This window comes from Oreochromis aureus, linkage group 15, assembly GCF_013358895.1.
Source record: "Oreochromis aureus strain Israel breed Guangdong linkage group 15, ZZ_aureus, whole genome shotgun sequence".
Lineage (NCBI taxonomy): Eukaryota > Metazoa > Chordata > Actinopteri > Cichliformes > Cichlidae > Oreochromis > Oreochromis aureus.
Genome location: NC_052956.1, coordinates 8,821,582 through 8,842,355, shown reverse-complemented (window position 1 = coordinate 8,842,355; position 20,774 = coordinate 8,821,582). Strand labels below are relative to the sequence as shown.

At 40.6% G+C, this 20,774-nt stretch overlaps 1 protein-coding gene across 1 annotated transcript in view; it reads left to right on the top strand.

The window, feature by feature from the left end:
* Positions 1-18,865, top strand: part of xkr6b (XK, Kell blood group complex subunit-related family, member 6b) — a 61,734-nt gene extending 42,869 nt beyond the window's left edge. The window contains exons 2-3 of the mRNA XM_031731949.2: positions 16,743-16,939; positions 17,698-18,865. Coding sequence (XP_031587809.1) covers positions 16,743-16,939; positions 17,698-18,668 — 1,168 coding nt within the window. The 3' untranslated portion in view covers positions 18,669-18,865. The remainder of the gene's footprint in view (positions 1-16,742; positions 16,940-17,697) is intronic.
* The last annotated feature ends 1,909 nt before the right edge of the window (positions 18,866-20,774 follow it).

Below are 20,774 nucleotides of genomic sequence, written 5' to 3'. Positions count from 1 at the left end.
TGACATAGGTTTACCTTTTTACTGAAACATATTGCAATTACTGGAATTAATGGACATAATGCGTAGACTCTCAGCTTTCATTTAAGGGTATCCACATTCAAATTGGATGAAAGATTTAGGAGTTTCACCTCCTTAACATGTGCCACCCTCTTTTTAAAGGGACCAAAATTAATTGGACAATTGACTTCTGCAGGTGAAACAAGCCATCCTTAAGCTGCGAAAATCTAAGAAATTGCTAAATTATCAGGAGTGGCAAAATCTATATCCTCCGAAACAAAGAAAGCACTGGTGCACTCAGCTTTGGACAGAAAGGCCCCAATCAAACAGCAACTGAAAGCTGCTGCACTAAAGGCCTGGAAGAGCATTAAAAAGGAGGAAACCCAGCATCTGGTGATGTCCATGAGTCTAAGACTTCAGGCTGTCATTGCCAACAAAGGTTTTTTAACCAAGTATTAGAAATGAATGTTTTATTTTCAGTTTTTTAGTTTGTCCTTTACGTTTGGGCCCCTGAAATGAAGGGAGTGCGGTAAAAGTGCTTAGTTCCTCACGTTTTTATGCAATGTTTTTGTTCAACCCACTGAATTAAAACTGAAAGTCTGCATGTCAACTGCGTCTGAGTTGTTCATTTAAAATTCCTTGTGGTAATGTGCAGAACCAAAATTAGAAAAATGTCTTCTCTGTCCAAATAAGTATGGATCCAACTGTAAATACGTCAACAATCCTTCAAGGTTGTGACAAAAAATTCTGCAAAAACTCTTTGACTTTCACTCACACAGATGCCATGTTACTGGTATAATTTGAATAATGAGCTTTTTCAAGGTGGTGTTTATAGGTTTATTAAACATCCCTGGTAAAATGAAACATCAAATAAAAGGTCCAGCAGGGTACAGAATACTCGGCTCCAACTCAAACACAGCTTGATAGTCAACCAGCTCACAGCTGTCTAGCATGTTTTATACTACAACAACCAAACATTGTACTTGTCAGATTTTTTTTTTTACATCCCGGCGAGGTTAAACCAGTGTTTTCAAGCTACTGTACCCAATTGAAAAACACACACACAGATCATTCTTGTCATATCATCAACGCATCGGCGAAGCTTCACTATTTGCACTAGATTTTCATCACAGTGTGTGTGTCTTATCGCACATCTCAGCCCTTTTTAGCTCTGAGGCAGAGACAAGCAGATACAGCTGCGATCACAGACACTGCTTTTATTGACTGCAAGGGATGTTTGCGTCTCCTCAAACGGCCAATCAGTAACTGCAGTGCACTGATGAAAGGAACCTTAGATGGGGAAGAGGCCTCGCTCTAGCGTCTGGAGGTGGCTTTGTCCTGTCAGCATCCACTCTCCCCTGCATAGATTCATTGAGGAAAGGATGGGTTCTCAGGATACCACTATCGATTTAGCCCCATCCCCCCACCACACACACACATCTTTTTCCTCCTATCATCCATCTACATCCCCCAATAGCCCAGAAATGCAAAGGCACCCAGGAGTTCCCAATCTCAGCTGTACATGCGTGTTATGACTGCCTCCCTGTGTGTGTTTGTGTGCAAGCATTTTTAAGAGCTGGAAAAGCTGACACCATGAATCTAGTCCACTGTCTCAGAGGATTTATATCATATTGTGTTAGCCAATTTTGGGGTGATGGGAGGAAGCTGTTTATGAGGGGAGAAAATGCTGCAAAAGGCAGGAGAGATTTTTTTTTTCACTGCAGCTCTGTGGGAACTGTGATGACTTTTAATTTTTTCCTCATTGTCAGTAGCTATTTACATCGCAGTCTGCTGTGCCCTACTGCAAAGTACCTACTGGTAACCTTAAAGCGCTCCAGTATGACTAAAACACCTTTTCTGTTTTGATGACCATGTAATATGCTTTCTCTTTCACTTTCTCTCTGTCTGTCTGTCTTTTTCCCTGCACCTGCGAGGCAGATATTTTGATCTGTCACAACAAGTTATACTCAATGGGCCTGTCACAGAGTAGCAGTTGAGGTTAACACATATGCTTTGTGTCACCGGATCCCCTCAGGTTAGCAATGGGGCTCAGGGCTTTCCCATAGTGGCGCTGTGTGATGGTGTGAAGCCTGGTGTAAAAATCTGATCGTGTGTGAACGCGCGTGTGTGTGTTACTGTGTCTGTGTGTGTACGTTTGGACTTTTTATTGCTTGAAAGTAAGGATGGTAGCTGTGCAAGTATTTAGGTGGCTTTTTAAGGGTTTAATTACATGTTTAAGGGAAGGATATGTTGATCTGTGCCAAAGTTGAATTTGTCTGAATATGAACACGTTTTTTTTGTGTGTTTGTCTGCGAAAAAGGCAATGTCTACATTTTGTTGCGTTATGATAAACATTATACCTGTATGTTCAAGTATGGCTGTGTGTCCCTGTGTGCCTCAGCAGTGTGAGAGCAGTTTCATTTGTGATGAATGAGGTGACATAGTGCATGTCAATAATGAGTTGCTCACTTTCCTCACACATTTACACCTTTCTCTTTGAGAAAGCGTTCCCATCTCTCAAATTAACACATTATATGACTAATATTGCTTTTCATCCGGCGCGACTGTGAAAAAAAAGGCAGTTTTGAGACTGCTGCGAGCGGGAGCTTTCTGCATTTTCTCTGGGGTATTTCCCCATAAATGGAAGATTAATATATGAATGGATGACTTGATTATAGTTAAGCATTCACATGAGCTGGTATGTGTGTGCCTGTGTGTGTGTGTTTGTGAGTGGGAGCATGTGCGCGGTTCTATGGAGCCGCCTGCTGTATTTGCATGTCTGGAGTGAACATCTATCATCATCATCAAGGCGCTGCAAAACAGTGAGGCAGGCAGCCGCCCGCCGCCGCTCTCGGGAGAGAGACTCGAGACACTTTAAACCTTTACTGCTGCGATATCAAACGTTTTCTAAATTCCTTCGCCTGGGGGAAAACACACTATACGCACACGCATGCACAGATGCTGTTTTACATCATTTTTTTCCCCTTCTTCTGTTGTTGTATTTTCCACAATCACTCGATTTATCACAAACAAGCCGTATCACAGAAAGAAGAAAACAGCACTCACCCAAAAAAACCCCAAACCTTATTTAGCACTAAATAATACATTTTGCCATTTAAACATGATACAGAATCACCCAAGTCGCTCCATTAGAAGTCCCTTTTCCTTCATCCACAGCATATTTTTTAAAATGCTGATGGCCAGAGTGGATCAATCCATTTTTGGGAGCCAAAGGGAATTACAGAGCGGTACTACAGAAGAGAGAGGGGAGGGGGGGGCAGTGAAATGGTACAGCCTGATAGATAGAGGAGCGAGAGACAGCGTGTGTGAGCGGAATAGTAAAAAGAGCCCCCGAGATGAAGGGGGGGTGCATGGTGGGAGGGAGTGCAAAGGAGGGAGGAGTATGACGGGGTGGAGGCACAGAGCCAGAAAATTGCATTGCGTGCTCAGTGATTAGTTTACCTCCTGGGTCTCATTCTCTCTCACTCCTCTCCTCTCACTCTCCTCTCACTCCCCAGGTTCTTTTCTACCTCATGTAGCTTTTCCTTGTGTCTTTGTCTTGCCACTTTGGCTGCCGCTCGCCTTCTCGCACTTCCTCTGTCACTACATCACACTGTCACTTCTTTCTATCCTCTCCCTTCCTCTTGGCTGCTCTCTTTCCACTCGCTCGGTACTTATCTCCACCGCCTCAGCCCCCGTGTCCACTCCTCTTTTCCTCTTTGCATGCTGACTTGACTCTCGCCTTCATTCTTGCGTTATCTTTGGGGCTCGAAAAATGCAAAATGCCACCTAAACTGCAAGCGAGCCCAGAATAATAAAAAATAAATAAATAATTAAATACATTTTAAAAACTGATGTGAAGTCTATTTTTGGGGTATGGGATAGTACTGGTAGATTTACACAGGGAACTCTCAATCAGTCAGTAAGTCAAGGAAGCATTTAAACACCATAAGCCAGCCAAGCTAATTATAGTCTTAAGAGCGATACACGTGAACTTCAAGTGTCAGAAGTACAGACGCTGAATGAAAGCCAGCCTCCACATGGGCCTTTTTTGGGTCCCTGAAAAGCAAGTGGGTCAGGCCTTTCTTCTTAATCCGTACATAATCTCGCTTGTCCTCTAGTTGTAGATCAGCCACCAGAACAGTGCAGGAGGGGCGAGGAGACTGAAAAACAGACAGCGGGAAAGGGAGAGTAAAGCAGGATTTTGCTTTAAGCTGTCAGGGTACTTCCCACTAAAAAGGCAGTGTGAGGTAGGAAAATGATACAGAGTAACAAACTACTGTACTCAAAGAACCCCCTGTCCTAGTATTTAAGCTCCTAACATCAAAATCTTCATCAGCTGTGGTGGACCTCATATAGCAACACGTGTGAATGTGTGTGTGCCTTATCTTAAAATTCAACAGGACATTTGATATGAAGGGCCGTGATATCAGCTGCAATTTGTAATGAGTTTGAGGTCTTTCTGAAATATCCCTGCAGCTCACGCTTTCGTCTTTAAGAGGTCAAAAACAAATGAAAAAGCAACTATGGGTGAGCTAAATGGTTTTGCTGGGGTAAAAATGCAAAAAAAATTTATTTGTTGCTATTTTAATCCAGTGCTACTGAAAAAAATTCCAATGATTCACTAATTAACAGTGAGCATTCATGTCTTTTTCTTTATTTATCTTTTAACAGCTTGTGTGGCAGCTTTTGGACCGATTGTCACCATCTTTCTGAGGAATTATGGATAAATTATAGAACTTCTAGATTTGGCACTTCAGGCTGCTTCAAGGATGCACATTTGTTGTACGCTTTTAGTCTTTTTTCAATCTGCATAGGATCATTTTTAAAACTGAAATATGTAGTTTTGATTTTAATTGATTTAATTAAGCCTTCTCAACCATCTGAATGCTGGAGGGCCCCGGTGCTGTTGATGGATGCTGAAGCAATCAGTAGCTGAATCTGCACATCCTTATCCTTGTCATGCTTTCATCCATTACTGACCTCAAATTATCACTCTGAATCTCTGGCTGCCATCCATCCTGAAGGCAAGGTGACCAAATCTCTTTTTCTCCTCTTACCTTTCCTCCTCTTATCTCTCCTATTGCTCCTTTTTCGCCTCCTCGTCTGTCAAACATGGTCACCTTATAACCCTTTGTCTTGTTTCTTATTTTACCCCCTTCTCTCTGCTTTACTTTAATCTAAGTGGCTGCACCATGTCACATGATCACAGCTCATTGGGTTGGGGTACCTGAGGACTGTTGCTAATGGTGACAAATGACTGGCTGCACAGAAAGGAAAAGAGAAAGTGTATAGCAGAGGGGAACGCTAATATACATGATTAAAGTCGGCGTTTCCTACCTGCACATACAAGAGGCAGGAAAACTGCGAAATGCAAAGTTGGTTTTGTTCCAAGGGTTTAATGTTATAAAAAAGATTTTTTTTCACATTTTAGTGTTTGTCTAGAAGATTTGCAGCCAGTTCTTAAAGCTAGAATAAACCAAGCATCCTCTGGTTTCATATTTCAGATGGTGTCTAACTTTTAGCACAGAAAGTAATGTAGACATCTCAGACAGTATGGGAAAGATATAAGGGGGAGGGCTGGTGAAACATTCATATCTTATCATGTGGCATATGATGAATTTATTCGTACGCCCCGGATACTGTCACCATATAACAACTGTACTTCTGGTTTCTAATAGAAGTCTGTGCTGGGTTACATCTGAGCAATGCTAACTATCTCTATTTCTGTTGTGGAGGATGCCTAAGAGACAACAGAAAGAAGACTTTTCACCTTGTAAACTATATCTGGTAAATCACTCTACTACTAAAGGATCCAATGTGGTTTTACAGAGGTCGCCTACAAACAGCTGTACGGACCAACATTTCAATCCAGTGTCACATCAAAATGTGTAATAGACATGCCGGTCCACCGTGTCTGTTTCATGCTTTGCCTCTCCAAAGCATGAAATGGATATGCATGCAGAAGTTGCACTATCAGAACGGGGAGCTATTATATTAAGCCAAGAAGTCAGTAGTGGACAACAAACTTATAAAGTACATTTCAGAGTTCTTAATTGGTTGAACATTTACATGTTTTTGCTGTGTACTGTCACCAGGGGGCAGTGTCACAAACAAGTGGTTTGATTTTTTTTTATCTTTGATGTTTTTCCATGCCTCTCCCATTTGTGATGTTTGGCTGACCTCTGCATAGCATAATCCACGTCACCCTTAGCATTAGCTGCATGCCCCCTCCAAACCTAAGCAAAATGACACAAAGGTACCACCAAAAATAGCATAACTCTGATGGTTAAACTTAACAATTTGTGTTTATGATGTGCTGAATTGCTTGCTTGTTAGGTAACATATAAACTATAAAGTTAATGGACTAAACTTGAGCTGCAGTAGATAATATGCTTATCTGACCATTTATTTATTTATTTTATGTATATCTCTGGTACATCGCCTAAGGCTTCCTCAGTTGTCAGATGGCATCATTACCAAATAGAACTTACGTCTTACTCAGAGGACCAGAAGATGCAAATTTTTGTATTTTGGACTCATAACAGGAAAACAAGTAAAGAAACACAATTTAATACATTTTCATTAATAGTTTTGAGGATGCTAAGTTTCAGTTTGGGTTTTTATAGTAATACCAACTTATTACAGAACAAGGGCAGGTTAATGAGCTGGAGTCATTACCTACATGAATGCTAACAAGCTAACTTTCAACTAGAAACTAAGCTTTTTTACATCCTATGTCTTTAATGTAGTCCTAGAACTAGAACCAGGACTATGACAAAAATCTAAGCAAAAATACTAAATTTGTAATTTAAAAGACTGTCATTAACACAAATGAGAATCTGATTATTTATGATATATAGTAAATATTTAAAAAATTATAATGATTAAATAATTTATTATTTAAAGTTATTTTACTTTTTATTCTCTCAGCTGCACACTCGGTAGTGTTTAACAGTCTAAAAGTAAAGATTAAATATAAAAACTGTATTCCAATATACACTTTTGTGAATATTTATATTTGTGTTATCATATGTTTGTGTGCAAATATGATATAAGTTCAGCAAGTACAGTGTACATGTCCTGTTCAATTTTTATAGACTAATAATATTGTTGTAAAATAGTTTGGAGCTAATAGGAAAAGTATATATATTTATTACTGATGGTTATCAGGGAAAGACAAAGACATAAGTTGCTATTTAAAAACTTCACGCCCAGAGGTCCAAGGGATGATCCAGGTATGGATGGTATCGTATCCATGGATGAATGGTAATGGTATTTTCTGGAGCACTGATTGGTCAGTAGGTGGTGATTTAGTGCTGACCTCTAATCTGGAACTAGGTTTGTAGCATTAGTTACCATGGCGATGCATCTCATTAAAAAGTGATCTACCTTTGCAGTATAGAAAACCCAGAGTTAACCGTGAGGCTACATGCCATAATGGTAAAACACAAACTTTCTGTAATTTACAACAAGTAACTGTATTGTTAAATATTTTGTTGGCTAATTAATCCAGATACAAAAACAAAGAGCTCGAATTGATTATATTACTGTTAGAACTGGACTTTATGTAGCCGTCACGTAAAGTTTGTTGAGAATTTATTGCCAGGTTTCAATACTTCTAATAATGAATGACAGATATGATGGTGGTGGCCATTGCTGGATGCTGAACATTTGGTCTCACTGGACTGAAAAACCAGTAAGAATGATTTGTTGTGAGCGCCCCCTGTTTTTGTCTTCAGTTTCATGACTAAACTCAGACAAATAAAGCCAGTTCTGATCCAACAAAATGAATTCAACGGAAAATCAAAGAAATTCCTCGTAAATCACAAACGGACTGCATGAAACATAGTGTGTGTGTGAGACGTGTTACAATTACAGCGATAACATTTAGTCGAAACGTCAGAGCTGGTTAACCATTAGAAACTCTAAGAACTGACAAGGCGGAGCAGAGTTGACAAAGCGTCTCGCATCTCAGCCTGCCGCTCCCCATCGCTTTCAGCTTGCATCATGTCAACCTGGTCTCCATTCAAAATTCCAGCACCTCTCAGTGTCAGAATCACCCGAAGTCACTGGTCACACATCGGTGTGTGTTTGTATGTAAGTGGATCTGGCTCTGGGACTCAGATCTAAACTCTACCAGCTTTTCATCCAGAGCTATTCTTCACCCTAAGGAGGATAAATACATATCTGATATAGGATCAGTGTATGCTGTTAAAGTTGAGCCGCACTGAACCACAAAGTGTTTCTGGAAAGTGCAAAAATCCTATAAGTGCTGGAAATGTTAACATTTTAAAAAAAACAACATTTTGACCCCTTTTCTTTTTTCCCTACTGGAAGCTAAAATGTTGACTAGAAGAGATGTTTGCTGTAACAGTTTTCACTGGCATGCTACAAATTGGCAACTGATGAATAACACAACACTGACATCACTGTTAAGCTCCTGCCAGAGTTGTGACACTTCCATTGACTGGAAAGGGCAAAAAGAAAAAGAAAACTGACTGATTCATAACACGGCCTCCTTAAATGTCCTTGAGCAATGAGTAGACCCGTGCTGACCTCACTGGTGGACTGAAAGTATAATGTTTTCCTTCGGAAGTCAAGCATTACTTCTGATGCTTGACTAAAGTAATGCTAATGCTATGTAGCCAATCATACATAGACAGCTATCTGTTTGTTGCCCCTGCTGACATCTCCGTGAGATGTTGTGCAAGACAGAAGCATCCATCCCTGTGCTTACATACGGTATGTGACTGCGGTAAAGAAGAGATTGTGTGTGTGTTACATCACTTTGTGCATTCCCAAAACGATTTTACTGGAGTTAGTGTTGGTATGTGTGTTCATAATGAGGCCCACAATTTTTTTTGCACACACATACATATATATATATACACACACACACACACACGTGAAAATTCTGTGAAAGTCTGTGTGTGACTTTGACTCCTTGACCCGCCATCCTTCAGTTACAATATTCTGTTTTCTGTATGAGTGGAAAGGTTGTCCAGTAAAGTTAGACAGGCCAGAACGATGTACAAGCTGAAAGAGATAAACTGAACAATAAATTAATTGTTATGTTATAGTACTTTTTTTGCCTAAGAGTAAACAACATCACCATCATCCAAAACCAAGTTTTAGTTTAGTTTTAGTTTGTAGTTTAGTCTAAAGACCTTTTTATTTTAAGCGCTTTGAATCTATTGGGACCTTTCTGTGTGACGTTTGCATGTTCTCTCTCTGCCTGTGTGGCTTCTCTGCAGGTACTTTCAGGTCAATCGGTGAATTTAAGTTGGCTGTAGGTGTGAATGTGAGTGACATGGCTGTCTGTCTCTCTGTAGTAGTGGTGTGACAGGCTGGTGACCTGGGTGTACAGTGCCTCTCACCCTATAACAGCTGGGATTACCTCCAGCACCTTCTGCAAGCCTGAAATGGAAAAAGAGAAAAAAAAAATCAGTAAATCTTCCTTTCAAAAAACTCCAGTGTCTGGCATTTTTTTCTTTTTTCTTTTTTTTTAAAGACCATTTTTATGTAATAATAATTAGTGAGTACAGTGATTAGGCTTGTTCATTTTCTGTCAGTCGGCTAATTAATAAATTAATTATTAATTAATTGTTGCAAGTGCTATTCGAGAGTTTTACTGAGGCTGTTATAACAGGTCTTAACATACACTGAATTTTCAAGGTTGTGGTATATTGTGAAAGTATGGACTCGCAATGGGATGTTTTCTACAGTTAAATTCATGAAGGCTGGTGCTGGAAGAAGTAGTACGTGTTATAACCACTTTGCCTAGAACAGAAGAAAACTTAATCCCATCCCAGAAGAAAGTGTATAAGTGTTCTGAAAAGAGATAAAGGCATAAAAAGTAAAGATATCAAGCCAGAGGGATAGAGGTGTAAAACTCTCTGATAAAGGAGGTTTAAACCTCATTGAGAGTCGATGTGCAGCCCCATGGAGTGACTCAGGGTGTGACTCATTGCAGCTGGCATTGCCTCCACCTTAGACACACACACACACACTTTTTTATATACCCACAGACCTTGCGTATGTTACATGTCCCCTGTGCTTAGTGTTCTGCAAGATTCCCACCTGTTTCAGCTGATGCATGAGCTCTGCTTCATGCTGCTTGTGATTGTCTTATGAATCAGCCTATGACAAGATATGAATACAGCCTGAGCTGCTGAGCCTTCCCACGAGCATGACTGAGAAGACAGATGCTGTTAAACTTGGCAAGGTGCGTGTGTGTTTGTGTGTGATCCTTTTAACTGCACTCTCGAGAGATTAGTGTAAGGGTGGTTGGATGACTCAGTGGTCAATGACTTTGGAGGAGAAGGAGGAAAAACGTAGCCAAGTCTTCCACATGGTGTGAGTTTGTCATTCCACCCATCTCTTAATGCAGCTCATGTTCTGATCTCAAGATGTCATACAAATAATACAGTTCAATGTCCGGATTTGTCCTTTAGCGCTCCCGTCTTGCTTTGGTTAGTATATTTAAAAGGTAGAAAGACCTCGTGGTTGTGATTGTATACATGGGTGCAATGTGCCATGGTGATGGGAGCTTTTAATGGCTGCCTGCACTCTGACAGCAATAGCAGACAGCTGGTCTTGGAACATGACCCCGGCATCGCATCGAGCTGTTAGGCCATGCGTACGCTGCCTAACGAGCCATGAGTGATCGCTATGATCTCGCCACAAATAATTCATGAGGAGCCCTGTAGAGGAGCTATGGACCTAAAAGGGAAAGGAGGGGAGAGGAAAACGCATCAGGGACTCGAGGAGTACCCCAGCCTAAGTGGAGAGAGGGTCGGGGAGGGGAGGGGACGAGGAGAGAGGGGCAGAGATGGATCCGTCTGACAAATGTGCCTGGAAAAAGAAAGGAAATCCCCCCCCTATTACCTACCGCGGTGACAAGTATGTGTGCACAATCATGTTTCCATCTTTGTGTGTATGCATGCGCTTATTTCTCAGAAGACGTTTGTGTGTTACTACATCTGAAAAGGCACAGTGGGAGTGTTAACAGTATGCATCACAATCGCAGGATGTGTGTGAGATTGTAGGGAGGGAACGTGCTATGTGTTTGTGTGTGTGTGTGTGTGTGTGTGTGTGTGTGTGTGTGTGTGTGTGTGTGTGTGTGTGTGTGTGTGTGTGTGTGTGTGTGTGTGTGTGTGTGTGTGTGTGTGTGTTGGATACATGATGAAGTGAGCTTGGATTTTTCTGACAGCCCTGAAACCCAAAGTGTTTAACTCAACAAGTTTTTTTGCTGAATCCAAAGCAGTATGAACTAACAAAGTTTATTATGAGAAAAGAAAACAGCAGACGAGAGTAAATGACAGGTGTCATTTAGTTTTATGTCTTTAGGTATACGTGCTGAAGCAGTCTAAAAATAAATTGAGGGCTAGAATATTGTCATTTAGTTTCTTTTTAGTTCCCGTCCCATTATTGTAGTTTTTCTTCCATTTCTTTGTTTCCTACACATCCTGTCTGTGGCTTTTTATAGGTCCAATCTTTAATTTTTAAAGTCACTTAGTTTAGTTAGATAATCACTTTCTTTTAACATTTTTGCTTCCCCTTTTTCTTTGTTTTCTCACCCCTGTGAGTGTCTGCTCTAAGTAATTATTTCTACCTGTACTTCGTCACCTGTCAACTGTTGTCCTCGGGCATTAAAATGTGTCATACTTTTTTTTAACCTTTTCATTAAATATTCTCTTTGACATGTTTTGTTTTGTTGACCCAGATTTTTCTCAGTTTTGGTCATTTTTCAAAAACTGCAATCATATCACTTTTAAAATACAGTGCTATCCATCCATGGCAGTTCTTTTGATGTATTAGTATTACTCCTCCTCCTCCTACTACTACTACTATTATTATCATTATTATTATTAGTATTAATAATAATAATAATATTGAGGTAAGCAGTAAGGAGCTTGTCGTATTACAAACCAACAAGTTGCCATTACTGTGCATTTTAAATTGTGTTTTGGGGATAGCTCTGTCATTGTAAAGCGTTGTTGCCTTGTTGGTTACTGCACCAATATAGAGATTTATAACAATTGAAAAAGGAGGGCTCATTCTGAAGAACTGAACACTGAGATAGAATTCCATTAATATACAATTTGGCAATTAGCTTCTGAGTGGCCAGGGCGAGGCAGAGATGGGGAGGAGGAGGGTTGTGTGCATAGTCTGAAAGGCAGAATGACAGATACGTACTGATATTTAAAGTACGTAGAACAGAGGCTGATTGTATCACAGAATGTGGGAAAGAAAATGATTGGACTACAAAAATGTCAGTATTAAGTTTAACAGTACAAAATAAAGGAAGCGTTGTAAAGAAGTGAAGTGAATACAGATATTCCTTATTGAACTCACACATAATGTTTATTAGTGAATTATGTCAATACCTATGAAGAATGCTATTGAAATTCAGTTTTGTTCTTTGTTTTTGTTTTTTTTTTGAAGCTCAACTAGCATGCTTAATTAAGCTGTTTCTCAGGGATTGGAGTTTTGACCTCCATTTTTAGCCAGGAACCTACCCCAGCTGTCACAGTGCAAGATGTGGGGTACATACTGGACGCAGTGTTGCCAACTTAGCGACTTTGTCGCTATATTTAGCGAGTTTTCAGACCCCCTAGCGACTTTTTTTCTTAAAAAAGTCGCTAAAAAAAGACGTGAAAGCGCGTATCGCTTTTACTCTCAACAAGCAGCGGGTGCTGTAACACAGTCAGTTCTTCTTTTACTCTTTTACTCTTATGCTGTTTTGTGGATCACAAGGTTTAAAACTACTTATAAACACACACACACAAAGTAACTCCACCAGAGTGCCTATTTCGGATCACTTTTGCCGGTCCAAGCCCGGGTAAAGGAGCAGGGTTGGAATTGTGACATTAAAAAAAACAATAATTGCTAAAAGAAATTTAATTTGTAGTTCTAAATAAACTCTAAATGCATTTAGGACGTTTTTACTCACTTTATGTCTCTTCCACGATGTTATTTCTCTCTCCAACAACATAGGTTACAATTATATTAGCATGACCAATTATGCAAATTAGGTGATGACTTCATTTAGCGACTTCTAGCGACTTTTAGGACAACCAATAGCGATTTTCCTTACTGAGGAGTTGGCAACACTGACTGGACGGCTGGCAGTCCATTGCAGGGCTAAAACAGAGAGACAGACAAGCACTCAAACTTGTTGCCCATTTAAAATCGCTAGTTAACCTAATATGCATGTCTTTGGACTGTAGGAGGAAGCCAGGTCACCTGGAGAGAACCCACGCAGACAAGTAAACCCAACACAGGGAGGCTCCAGCGGAGTCTTGCTGATAGTGCTAATCACTGCACCACTGTGGTACCACAATATGTCTCACAAAAAAAAGGAAAACCACAACATTAATGACTAGTGCCAATAGTATTAAAGTGCTAATGCTCAATTGTGATGGTGACCCTGTTTAGCATCAGCCTGCTAGCATTATTTCACTCATGTTAGCATGCTGGCCGTAGCATTTAGCTCAAAACACTGCTGTGGCTAACCACAGCTGCTCATTTCTAGATTTTTTTAAGTGCACAAGCTATGATGGCCATGAAGATTACTGTTTCTGATGGTGGCACTACAAACTAGTGAGACGTATCAGTGGAACACAGGCTAATGGAAACTGGGGGATGGAGACAAAGGGCCTGTGTAGGTCTCTGTGGCATGTCATTAGTGAGGGAGTGGGGTTGACTTGTTCCATCTGACATTTACCAGTCTCACAGAAAATGTCACGGAATGCCAGCCTTTACCTCTGAATATAATGGTGCCTCTTGCAGCCCAGAGCTATTGATGCCAAAAAACTTGCCCATTTTGCCCCTCTGTTGTTCCTCTTATCCACTGTCCTGAGAAAAACCTTCATCCCTGCGCTCCTAATTTCCTTGCCAAGCCAGATCTAGCTCTGCTTTACATTACTCCATGCAATCCCACTGCATGGAAGGGCTTTATATAACAACTTTAAGAACAGAACATATCTATTACAGTAAGTTCAAAAACTTTATACTGTATGCGTATTTCATGGTTATGTATGTTTTATGCCATTTTTATTCTATTTATCAACCACATTTTCAATTCTGCCAATGACAGTATGAAACCTACTGTTAAACCATGAACATGTACCTCATTATACAGCTAGAGTCTAAAGTCTGCAGATTAAGATTTTTTTTCCTGCGCTGACACTTATATTTTACTATATAATTAAAAGTTTTGTTTATTGGGGTATAAATAACTAAATATTATTAAATATTCCTAATATTTTAGTTTTTAAAAGATCAAAAATAGCAGAAAAATCAGACATTTCTAAAAGTTATGGTAATGTAGATACACTGGTTTTAATATGCATAATATGCATACTGAACTCCTCCTTATCTCCTCTTTGCAGATTAAATAGTGTAGCATTATCAGCTGTCTAATGTCATGTACATATGTCAGATTTATAAAGTGGAATAAGGTAATATAACAAAGTACTGGCCATACAATTGCAGCAGAATTTGGGATGGCTGTAGCTCACCTACAGTACGACGGTGATTATGCTGTGTCATAACAGCAAGACCTGAAAACAATGGAAACTGTGTCATGTAGTGAAAGAATGAGTCAAGAAGTTTACTAAGAAGTCAGGTTTTACTGAAGAAAATGTTAAAATATTGCTACATTGCTACATTTGATGGGCCAAAGACCCCTATCCTGAGATATAAAGCTGTGTATCTACACCCTCATTTTGCTACACTACATAGATCCTTATGTTGGAGGATAATCATATTGTCATTCCACGGAAACAAAGCATATATAGAGGTCATCAATTACAGCTTGAGCACAAGTAATTATGTACCATATGTATATTAAGTGTTCTCACATTTAACTGAAAGTCTTCTGTCTTAATTGGAGTTTTATGGTAAGGAGGAATCTCCTTCAAAACAGTGACCAAAATCAGTCAGACTCTATTTGACAAATGCATTCTTTACAGTGCACTGTTCTCAGCCGCATTTCAAATTAAACAGTAATCTCTTACCCAGTACCCAAATGCAAAAGCTAATTATGCTGAAAACCACTCATAAGCATTTTCTGGTTGTGTTTGTTACGCTGCAGTGAATTTGGGTCTCACTTTTAGGAGCTGCATTTAGATCCTTTGGTTCTCTGTTTGTTTTGGGGAGTGCTACTGTCTAGTCTATTTCTGTCCTTGCTACACTATTGTCCTCGGTTGACTGCCTTCACATCAAGTGCTGGATTTATCTGGCCACTCTGCCAGCTCAGGCAGATAGACCCTGCAGCTACCACCCAATATGCAATAGAGGAAGTGACTGTTAAGATAACTATAAACCACTATAACTGTCATAGTCATTTATGATAACAGTTTTCTCTAGAAAGAAGAAACAGCCCTGCTTTGATTTTGTTGTTTTACATTTTTTTTTTGTTCTGTTGGGTGGATTGATATTTCCAAAGAGGATTTTTAAGCATGTTGTGAGACGTTCCTGACCACAATAGGGATCACAGTGAGCTCATACAGACCTGAACTTGGAAAACTTTCTGAAGTCCCATTATAATTTGAACGTGGCACGGTATGGAGAGTGGTACAGCTTTGATTGCACCAGAAGTGAGATTCACTTAGCTGCCACATCTCAGCTGCGTTACCTAATTCTCCGGCTTCATCAGAGTCACTTCACCATTATGAAACCCCTTCAGTCATGAAAGTAGCCACTGCACCAGCTGACAATATGAGTCTTATTATTATTGCCTTGCTTACTATCCGTGTCCTACTTTAATAACAAGTTTGATCACCGCACCTTCAGAGGCCAGAGAGACGATCGTGCGTTTTCAATGTGGTCATACCAGTGGTGTTTTTTTCTGCTTTAGAAAGAGCTCCATCTATGCTACAAATCATACTTTTTGTTTGATTTCAAGCCTGTATTTGTTTTATCACAATTTTATCACTCAAAATTCACAAGGTTTTGCAAGATCCATTAAATATTTGAACCATTAAAGTCTACTTAAACTGTTAGCAATCTGAAAATTGAATTTTCCCCATTAAGAGCTGATTATGTGATTACACAGTTGGATATATAGCATAGTCACCCAAAAATTTATTAAGATGCACCTGTAATTCTATTTTTTGCTGTAATTGTCAAAAAGTGATAACACTACTTTGTTTATTATTAGATCACAGTGAGCGGTTCTTACCTGCGTTATATTTAAATGTGTTCGTGATATTGGGTCCACCCCATTAACATATTCTCTGTGTAATATAAATATAAACCCAATATGACCTCAATAATAAAAACCAAACTATCATATCTACAAAAACTGAAAATGAAGGAACTTCATAAAGTTGTATTAATGTTGTATTGGATTGTGTTGTATTAGATGTCACAGTTGTGCCTAATAAAATGAGCAATGAATTTCTTAGACTGTTAGGATAGGTTACCATGGTTATTTTCCTTCTTGGTTTTTTTTCTGTTTTATCAGTTTTAACTCTACAGCGCACTGCAAAAGTTAGCTTGAGCCACAGAACTCATCAATATATCGCTGGTAAAGCATGTGGATATGTTTCCCTTTTTTAATGCTGCTAAGAATGCCCTCTAGTGTGGTCAAAAAAAGTGATTTCATACTTACATTTTTGCCTGTTTTGCATAAATAGTGTAAAGTATTTATTATTGTGTAAGCTGTAAAAGACTCGAACGCTGGAACTGTCTAATTCTTCGCCTCCTCCACCCCTCTCTCTCTCTCTCTGCAGATACATCCGCACGATGTACCTCGGCATTCAAAGCCACCGGCAGAAGGAGAACCAGCGGCGTTTTTACTGGGCTATGATGTACGAGTATGCCGATGTCAACATGTTGCGGCTGCTGGAGACTTTCTTAGAAAGCGCCCCTCAGCTGGTGCTGCAGCTCTGCATCATGATCCAGAGCAACAAGACTGAGTGGCTGCAGTGTAAGGGCTTCTCTAAGGCTGTGCATGAGGAACATTTGATTCTGACATTTTGTTGACAGTTCAAGACATTTTCTTTTTTGTGTGTTATGCATCAAACTCGTACTGAGGTCTCCATAATCTCCACGCGACAGTCCATTTTTTGTGGAGTTCACATATCAGCTTATTTAGCATTACCAGCAGTCTTCACCACTTGTATCAGGTTTCCAACACTCACCACTCTTGTTACTGAAACCTCTTTTGCAATTCTAGTTTTCTCTTGGAATACAGTTCCCCAAGGAAGGCAATTCAATCATACAAGTGATACCCTTCTCCACTGGGGTGTCTTTAGAAACGGCATCAATACGTTTGCAGAGAGGCAGCATGTTTCTGCTCTGCAGATAATACTCTATCATTTTTCATGCAGCAGGTTACTGCTCTGACATATCTGCTGTCTGTACAATTATATATGTCTTAAGGAAACTGAATTGGTGCACTAAACGGAGACTGTGTTGACTGGATGACGTGGGATCATCCTGGTAATAACATGCCTTTCAAAAAATGTGATGGATTGCTTTGGATGTAATAAAACATACTGTTTGCTAGGAACAGCAGCAAGTCCAGGATAAACCCATAAATCTTCAGGTTATGATTCATGCTTAAAGATGAAACTGGAAACTTCTCTCGGATGTTTTTAGAACCATCTGTCAGTAGGTGTCAGTATCTTTTTAATTCTTAGCGTTCCTCTGCTTTTGTTTCCTCTCTCCTTTCATTTTCTCTAGGTCTTTCTGCCGTGTCCTCCCTCCTGTCCCTGGCGTGGGTGCTAGCCTCTTACCACAAGCTTCTGCGTGATTCACGTGACGACAAGAAGAGCATGAGTTACAGAGGTGCCCTGGTGCATCTGTTCTGGCGCCTTTTTACCATCTCTTCACGGGTGCTCTCCTTTGCCCTCTTTGCCTCTGTTTTCCACATCTACTTTGGCATTTTTGTGGTGCTCCATTGGTGTGCCATGGCTTTCTGGGTCATCCATGGCGGCACTGATTTCTGCATGTCCAAGTGGGAGGAGGTACTGTTCAACATGGTGGTGGGCGTGGTCTATGTCTTCTGTTGGTTCAATGTACGAGAGGGCCGGACACGGTACAGAATGGTGGCCTATTACACAGTAGTACTGTTAGAAAATGCCATCCTCAGCTCCCTTTGGTATGCGTATCGCGACCCAGCCACCACTGACGCCTATGCCTCTTTTGCCCTCTGCGGCGTCTTCCTGTGCTTTGCCTCAGGTGTGGCCTGTATGGTTCTCTACTACGGGGTCCTACACCCCATGGGCCCCCGACTGAGGGTGCTGGCCAGCTCCTGCTGTGCTGAGCTGTTGTGGGGCCTTCCGTTACCCCCTGAAGCTGAGCCGATGGCTCCCACACCAGGGCCCCGTGGCTCCCAGGCCACTCCAACACGGGGTCTGGCAGGGGAACATGTGGAGTCCGACGAAACAGCCACGGACACCTGCCTTCCAGTTTTCCAGGTGAGGTCCACAGAGCCTGTGGATGCAGCTGGTAGGCCCATCCGACCTGAGGGTCCACTCATCAAGATAGACATGCCCAGAAAACGTTACCCAGCCTGGGATGCGCACTTTGTGGATCGGCGCCTGCGCAGGACCATAAATGTGCTGCAGTATGTTAGCCCTAATGCGGTGGGCATCAGGTACAGGGACGGTCCACTTCTTTATGAACTCCTGCAGTATGAATCCTCCCTCTGAAGGCTTCTCCCACAGCTCTCTCATCCCCTCGTCCACATTATGATAAACATGCTCTTTTTTTCTTTCACTTCTCCCCTTTCCTTCTCTCCAGATATGATCTCTTTCCATCCCGCATTTCGACTCTTTCCTTCTCTCATCCGTGGTCACTCAATTTCCTGCAGGAGATGTGTGTTTTGTCAACCGGAAATCTGTTAAGACAGTCTAAACACACAGTCATGATTTATTTTTGGAAATAAACATACAGTACAGAGAGAAAATTATGAACCTAAAATATGTTATGTGATATAAACAAATCTCTCTACACTGATAGAGGGGGATTATGTATGAGAGTGTAGATAACATATGAATGTTTCATTATGAAATGTGTTTAATGCATTATACTGTATTGGTGATTGAATCTGTGAATACTTGTGAAGGGCATACTGTATGTCCCTGGGACTTGCGCAAAGCCTGCTGGGAATGATGGAGGAGAGTCTCAGAGGGGGCAGGTCTTTGCATATCCCCACATTTACCACCATTCTTTATGTAACTCATTGAACTATATGATAATGTTTACGAAGTCCTCAGCCTAAAATTCCTTTAATGATTCTGTAAATTCTAACGATGCACACAATCAAAAATTTGTCCAAAAGAAACAGTTCTGAATATATCTCCCTTCTGCAAGCTTATATGGCACAAGAGCGTCCCGGCTATGCTACTTTTGTTACAAATTTCAAATCGAAACTACAGCCTGCATGGAAGAAAAATGAAGCACACTGACCTTCAATCAGTTTTACCCACACAATCCATTTTTATAGTACAGACTGCCCTCCAGTGGAGGCAAGCTCTAACAGCATGCCTTAACTTATAATTGTATTTTTTTTCCCATATGGTTGTGACAGCACTTGGGATAACAAAACACAACGAAGGGACTGTAGTAGAAATGAGCACAACATTTTCTAAATTTGTGAGGAAGTAGAAAATCATATGAAAAACATTCGAAAAACATTCCAAACACAAAAAAGATTAGAGGTGTTTAACAAAGAGGGAAGGAGCAAAGTGCAGAGACAGCCTTCAAGGAATCCTCCACCATTCCCTTTTGAATCCTTTTTCAACCTCCCTATGTTGTTTTTATATTTAAAAAAATGGTTTAGGTAATGCACACTTATCAGCTGCAAAGTCCTGTAATAAGTTATTGGAAGAAAAAAAAGAGGTCTGAGAAGATATTTCTGTGCTATTATACTTCAGTGCATATTTGTGTCCACATTGATAGTTACTGACATAGCTTTATATTTTGCCAGACCACACTTTTTTAACATCGCCATGTTAAAAGGTATATACTCCTCAACATCAGTGTGCCCTAAAAACGATGATGCTCTTATATGGGTGTACAGGGCAACTGTGCTGACACCTGCTATAGCGCAGTTGAAACAAAGCCAAATCGTATCTTACAGTACTGTCTTTCCAATTTATTCTGCCCCCCCCCCGAACCAGTTGAATGAGTCTGTGCAAAACGTGTGCCATCTAAAGGCCTGCTGTACAGCAATTATACACTTAAATACATCTCCTGCTGAATCTGCAGGAGCTCTCCAAAACCGATACCCAAGGGACGAACACTGAATTCACTCGAAGAAGTGAACGCAGTGATCCTTCGAAGTCAAAGGAGCTCGACTAACATTTCCAGAGAGGGCTACGATTCATGAGAAAAAAAAGAATGCTTTTCATACTTCAATTGTATCTATTTACTCGATGACTCATCTGAATACGTATATAATGTGTGTTTTTTACATTGTAGTGTTTGGCATGACTTTAGTATGAGGCATTAGTACAAATGCACCCAACAAGGGATGCCCAAGAGCTCTATGCAACACAGAGATTCCTTTTTCCCCTGGCTCACTGGCTTTCTGCTTTGCTGTGGCCTCACGTGCCTGCTAACATCGTACTGTAAAAGGCAGACACCATGTGACTCAGGGCTAAAGGTGAAAGAGGGTTTTTGCCAGGGTTGGAAAAGAACACGAGGGCAGATCGTGGCAAAGGGCCTGATTGAAGTTACGTATGATTCCTTGAATGATCGTGTGAAAAGGTGAATGTTTGGCCCAGCGTGTACTGAAGTGTTATCAAGTATGC